The following is a 6,000-nucleotide window of genomic DNA, read 5'->3' as shown; positions in this document are numbered from 1 at the left end:
AGGTCTGTGATGGCCATTAAACTGCTTGTTTAACAACTGGAAAAGCTCTGCATTGTACTTCTATTGATGAGACAGAGACCAATAGTTACATGTGAGCTCTTATTAAATTGTGAAGTGACTCACTCTACGAAGCATTTTCTGAGCTTTAAAAAGTAAAGCCTGATACAGAACTCTGTTACTGACCTTAGTCCTAAGTTATTGGTTTATAAGATTTTGATAAGTTCAAAAATCTGATACATTCATGTGTTATATGCACCAATAATGTCTGAAGAAAATAAATTAAAATGCATTCTGCTGGATTTGTGTGTTAATTCATGTGTTTATTTCACAGGCAAAAAATACCCCAGGCAAGAACAGATTACTCACAATTGTATGTGTTTCAGACTGATGATGTTGGTACTTTCATTAGTATAGTGGAAAGTCAGCATGAATTCTTTTGTTTTTACAGAAAGCAAGAAGAATTGAGGTTAATTAAAGGTTAATTGGAGTTTAATTGGTAGTTCTTTTTTTTCCTTCTTTACTTCTGGTGATAACAGGAATGTTAGAATCCTTGACTTTGATGGCAACAGATTGGGCAGGCCTGGTGTTGATTGCTACTGCCAACATGAAAGTGGTGCTGCAGTCCTGCAGCTCCAGTTCTTAATCAATGAGGTAAGGACATATTTACTCAGATTCTTCTGTATAAATTTAGTTGAATAAGTCAATTAATGTATTGTAATTGAGTGATATAACTTTTCACATTGACAAATTGTGCCAACTAGTAAGTGGAGTACATCCAGAGGACATTCACCAAACAGCCTTTTAGAGGACTATTTATGGGACTGCACACAGGGAAAAGTATTGCTTTCACATACATCAGCATAAGGTACTGAACAAAAGGCAATCAATATATGAACGTGTGCAGGTAGATGTAAAATCCATTAAATCACTAAATATGCTTCACAGTCCTGTTTCAAATAGAAATTAATAAATGAACTTAATCTTTCTATGGAAATATATTGATGGTTATAGGTTGAAAACTCAATAGTTGGGGATATGCTATTACTTGAAGCAAGGAAAAGCTATTGCAGAGATCATCAATCAAACCATCGTGCTTACTCTTGGTAAATGGTTTGTCGAAATCAAGTTTAGACTTGAAGAAGAATCAGTGACAGATTATAGCTTGCTCTGTGCATAAGATTTCTGGAGATGTTAAAAGGCAAGAAGACTTTCTGGAGCATATAAATCAGGCTTTTTTTTCTCGGACCTCATAACTACTTGGCCAAATCATAAGCTAGTTGTAGTTCAGTTTTGATTAATTTTCTCCCATGACATAAGAAAACAATTTTGACAGTTTCAAGTGTTCTTTCTAAATGTGAATATCTCAGGGATTCTCAGGGGAAGAGTTTTAGTTTTGTGGGTTTGTAGAATTTTTTTTTTTTACATCTGTTTGGAGAAAGTAACTGTACCACAGATACAGGGGAGGGAGGATTGAAACTCTAAAAACAATCAGGCCAGTGGAATTTTTTAGAGAAAGGCAAGGTACATTTAGAGAAAGGCAAGGACAACATTTGAATCAGTGTTCTTTCTTTTCATTAGGTGACTGGCAAAACCCCCTAATGCATAGGTTTGATCTCATTTCTGTGGTGGATATTCTTTATGACTCTTTGGGAGATGAGAATTAAAGCATGGATCACTCTGTATTAGAAAAACCTCGCCTTCATAAATCTCATTTGCTTAGGTCAATGTTGAAAAGAACAGTTGCTAGGATCAGGAAGAAAATCAAAGATGCAAAAAAAGGAAGATTATCAGTCATAGTTGATACGAACTAATCATTTCAGTTACATCTTTGCCCTTCCTCAGGATAAAGCTTTGACTTCTGTTTGGGCAATATCTAATTCCTTTCTGCAATAGTAAGACACAAGGATAGATCTTCTGTACCAGACCTGATCTGAGATATGAATATAGTAAACCACAGCAGGAGCAGTAGTGAACTTCCTCTGCAGTCCATTTTGACACGTCATCAGTGTTGTATGGCGAGGAGAAAGGTACTCAGAAGGAGGCAGAATATGTTCACTCCAAGCTGCCCAGGCAAATTGAGGTCTGGACTTTCTGGAAGATGTCCATTTTTGGGGTACCAAAAGCAGAACCAGTCTTCATAGTATTTCTGGCCTGATAAAGACTGTTGTCTACATCTCTTAGTGCTTCCTAAATCCTCTCCCCTTGCAACCTGTGCCTACTTTCTTATCTGCATCCTCTTTTCACAGTTCCAGTTTTAAATTTTCATATTATCTTGATGTGACTACTGAACTGTCACTTCTGTGCATGTGTGTGCACTACTCCCTTTATCCCTTAGTTACATCCTTCACACTCCCCTTTATAAGTAAGCGTTGTTTGTTCTCCATGTCATTAATCTCTGTGCTTACGTGGAAATGCGTGAAAGTTGACATGTATAACCTTGGTACAAAGCTTTAATTTGCGTTTGAAATTGATAGAATTTTAATTTAACTTTGTCTGATCTTGTAGTAATTTTAAATATTTGCATTTACCAGGTCAATTCAGATTGACTTTTTTTATGGTAGAATATTCTTTTTCCTAGAAGAAAGGAATAATTTTTCATTAACTGGTGGTTTTACAGGTAGATCATTAACAGTGAGGATCACTTAAGAGTAAGACAGAATCTGCAGAAAAGTAACATGTTGCTGTATTTTGTGTCTGCTCTAGGGTGCTTTGGTTAGTGCATGTGCAGATGATGCACTTCATTTGTGGAATCTCCGACAGAAACGACCAGCTATCCTACATTCTCTGAAATTTAACAGAGAAAGGTAAGACTATATGCCATGAAAAAAGAATCACACTAAAAAATAACACTTACTTTCTGGAATTACTATAATACCTGCTTATTATTTTCCCTATCTACAGGTGGATATATTTTTGTCTTGTATTTTTTTCTGTGAGTCTTGTTTCCATAGAACAAAAACTATTCTTTCTCTTTCTGCAGCATTCTCAGAACTAGAAAAATTTTGTCTGCTTTTTATCAAGATGTTCTTCATTTTACCTTGTATTTACATGAACTGACATGAGCAGTAATGTGGGTTTTTTCATAAGACCAGACACAAACACTGGGATCCTTTTGGTTGATCTGTTGTTCAGTAATAGACAGAGTACCTCAACTGGCTGTAGGAGGGTAATAGTTATTTTTTTACCTTGAAAGTGTTTTATTTTTATAATATACTGGAAGTTTAGCAGAAATAAATTGTGAATTTGGGAAACTATGGTAAATGTCAAGTAAACGAGAGACTGTTTTTCTAAGTTTTACGGTGTCAGTACCTAACTGTAAGAACCTCTACTGAAAATAGATTAAATGAGTGGTTGTAATTTTCAAACTCAAACACGAGCTGAGCACTTTAATCTGTATTTAGTCACCCAAGTAAAGCCTACTATGATGTAGTGGAACACTTCTATTAAGCTAAAGTTCTATGTTTCTATTAAGGAATTAGGTCAGTAGTCAGAAGACTATTCAGTGCATAAATGCAGTAGTTGTTTTTGACTGGAGATTCAAGTGATATTGTCATTCTCTTAGCATATACATTCAATGTTTATTAAGATGCAGCAATTTTTAAAAATATTTATATATTTGCTTGTGCAGTGGTGAAATGTACCAGTACTTTTCCAGAGCTGTGAAATAAACAGACTCATCAAAGCTTTAGCTGTAGCAAATCTGGAAATTATTATGGAAATACATTTTTTCTTTGTTGTTTATTCTTCAGATACATGTCATGTTTGCACTTAAATGTCACCAAGGTGCATGTTTTGTTGTGAGAAGTATAGCATAATAATTTAGAAAATATACAGCCTGATTCCAAGGAGTTTATAACCTCTGGCAAAAGTGTATCAGGTGGTTTGGGACTCTGTGAGGGAAGATGAAAATGAGAAATTACGTGTACATTTGCTAGCTGCTTCTGAACAGTAAGTCATCATTTTGCATATGTTGAAATGTTTGATTCTTGCTATTCTTAGCAGGTAGGTGCATTATTCCCAATTTGTCATTGAGAAATCTAGATATGGTGGAAGTTATTCCAGTACATCTTGGTGCAGCTCTCCCAGCCAGCAATTGGACATACAACCTGAGGAATCAATGCTTATGAGAATTCAATCTTTGTTCATCTCTGTTTGCCTTCCCTTCAGAGACATGGTATATTGGTCAATATTCTATTAGCATTTCTTTTTAAAATAAACTCACACAAATTTGTGCTTTGCTAAGAGCAAAACATTTGTCATCACATTTGCCTAATTTTTTTTTTTTTGTTCCGTCACCCTAAAACATTGCGCAAAATATTTCGGAATACTGGGAAACTTTACCTAAACCAAAATTTTTTCTAATGACATTTTTGAACTGAGGTTTAATAGGATCTGAAAATGTAGTTCTTTGTAACAACTGCATGTCTAACTATATTGCCTTTTGTCAAAATCTAGTAAGTTGTAAGTAAAAAAAATTACTCAGTTTTTTTATGCATATTTTAGGTAACTGGTTCAATCACTGACATTTAGGTAATTTTTATTAGCACATCAAAGGCTATGAGGCAAATATAATACTGTCAAAGAAGTAAGTCAAGTTTTAAATTAAAAAAAAGTTTTCAGTAAGTATGAAGATAGGCCACTGTAGGCCGTTCATATCTTGTCAGGGTTCTCTAGCAATGGCCTAAGTTCCTAGGTTTTTGGTGTTTTTTTTTTAATTCAAGCACTTGGCTCCAGAATGAAACCTCTTCTTTTTTTTTTTTACTTTGTTTTTTATTTACATACATATCCATTAATTTCAAATCATCTGACTTTCAATTTTCTAAGCACAATTGATGCACTTAGTATGTAAAATTCAACATAAGCCTCTGGGCAAGTAGCAAAAAAGTAAGGCTAAAACCCCAATTGACCCTCTCATTTTGGAACGTTTTTCTGTATATATGACTAATAGAGTTAAGACTAAAAGAGAACCCTTTTTTTTCCTGAATATATTTTTAGCACCAGAGAACAGAAATTATAAATTACGGAATGCTCAGAGAAACAGCAAATAATGAAATAATGGTTCCCTTAGCCATGAGAAATCTATGGCAAAAAGAATCTAAGGGGAATTTGAGAGGCTGATAAAGCAATAAGATCAAAATTGATTTTCTTCAAGAAATTCAACAATACGTCTTCCAAGAACTAATGCCTTCACTCCTGGAACAGTTAAAAATACATTATTTTCATCTTCCCCTCTCCTCTTGCAGGAGGAGGTTAAGGGCAGGCAAGATTTATACTGAATAGAGAAAGATTCTTTCATTTGTCTTAGGTTTGTGACTCAATGAATGAGCTGGTTCTGATGTTTCTTTAATGGTGAGAAATGCTTGCTGACTGAAAATAGGTTTTAAAACACTGATGCATGTTTTCAGAAAATAGTAAGGTATTGAAAAAGGCCATTCAGGGAAGTATTTGTACAGTCAAGGCTAGTTCTTAAAAGAACATAATTTATAATGTAATTTAATTTTAGGTTTGGACAGCCTTTGCAGAGCCAAACACATAATTATTCAGATGCATTTTGCCTATGAAAATGGAGCATGTGACTCCTTCAAATGTTTCTATTTGCATGTCTCGCTTGAGAATGTATAGAAAATTGTAATGTTATTCATACAGTGTGTTTGTCTCTTGGATAGACTGGTTTAGATTTTTATTAACAAATGGCAGATTTACTTCATGAACTGATGCAATATAATGCACTTAAAATTCTAATATTTTATCTGCTTGTGATAATGAAGATAATTGTATCAGTCCAGATTCTTGATTTATTTGACTCCAATTGATTAACTTTCATGTAGAATCAGTTTGTTCTGAGCTTGTACCATATTTGATGCATGAACCACACAGCTGTTAGATTCTGTTAGATGGATGAATGCTGCTTAAGTCTCTGGCTGTTACTCAGTGCACCAGTCATCATATTGTTGTGCTGTTTAATTTGCAACTTGCTTCTGCTTCTTGACATTTAAGACT

The 6,000-nt window shown here is 34.5% G+C and overlaps 1 protein-coding gene across 1 annotated transcript in view; it reads left to right on the top strand.

The window, feature by feature from the left end:
• Positions 1–536: 536 nt before the first annotated feature.
• The window catches only part of STXBP5L (syntaxin binding protein 5-like), a gene marked incomplete at its 5' end in the record, with an annotated part of 122,650 nt that continues 117,186 nt past the window's right edge, over positions 537–6,000 (top strand). Inside the window, 2 exons of the mRNA XM_009081193.1 lie at positions 537–651; positions 2,704–2,804. Coding sequence (XP_009079441.1) covers positions 537–651; positions 2,704–2,804 — 216 coding nt within the window. The remainder of the gene's footprint in view (positions 652–2,703; positions 2,805–6,000) is intronic.

Source organism: Acanthisitta chloris, unplaced genomic scaffold (assembly GCF_000695815.1).
Source record: "Acanthisitta chloris isolate BGI_N310 unplaced genomic scaffold, ASM69581v1 scaffold13848, whole genome shotgun sequence".
Classification (NCBI taxonomy): domain Eukaryota; kingdom Metazoa; phylum Chordata; class Aves; order Passeriformes; family Acanthisittidae; genus Acanthisitta; species Acanthisitta chloris.
Note: the sequence above shows the minus strand (reverse complement) of the source record. Positions and strands in the feature narration are given on the sequence as shown.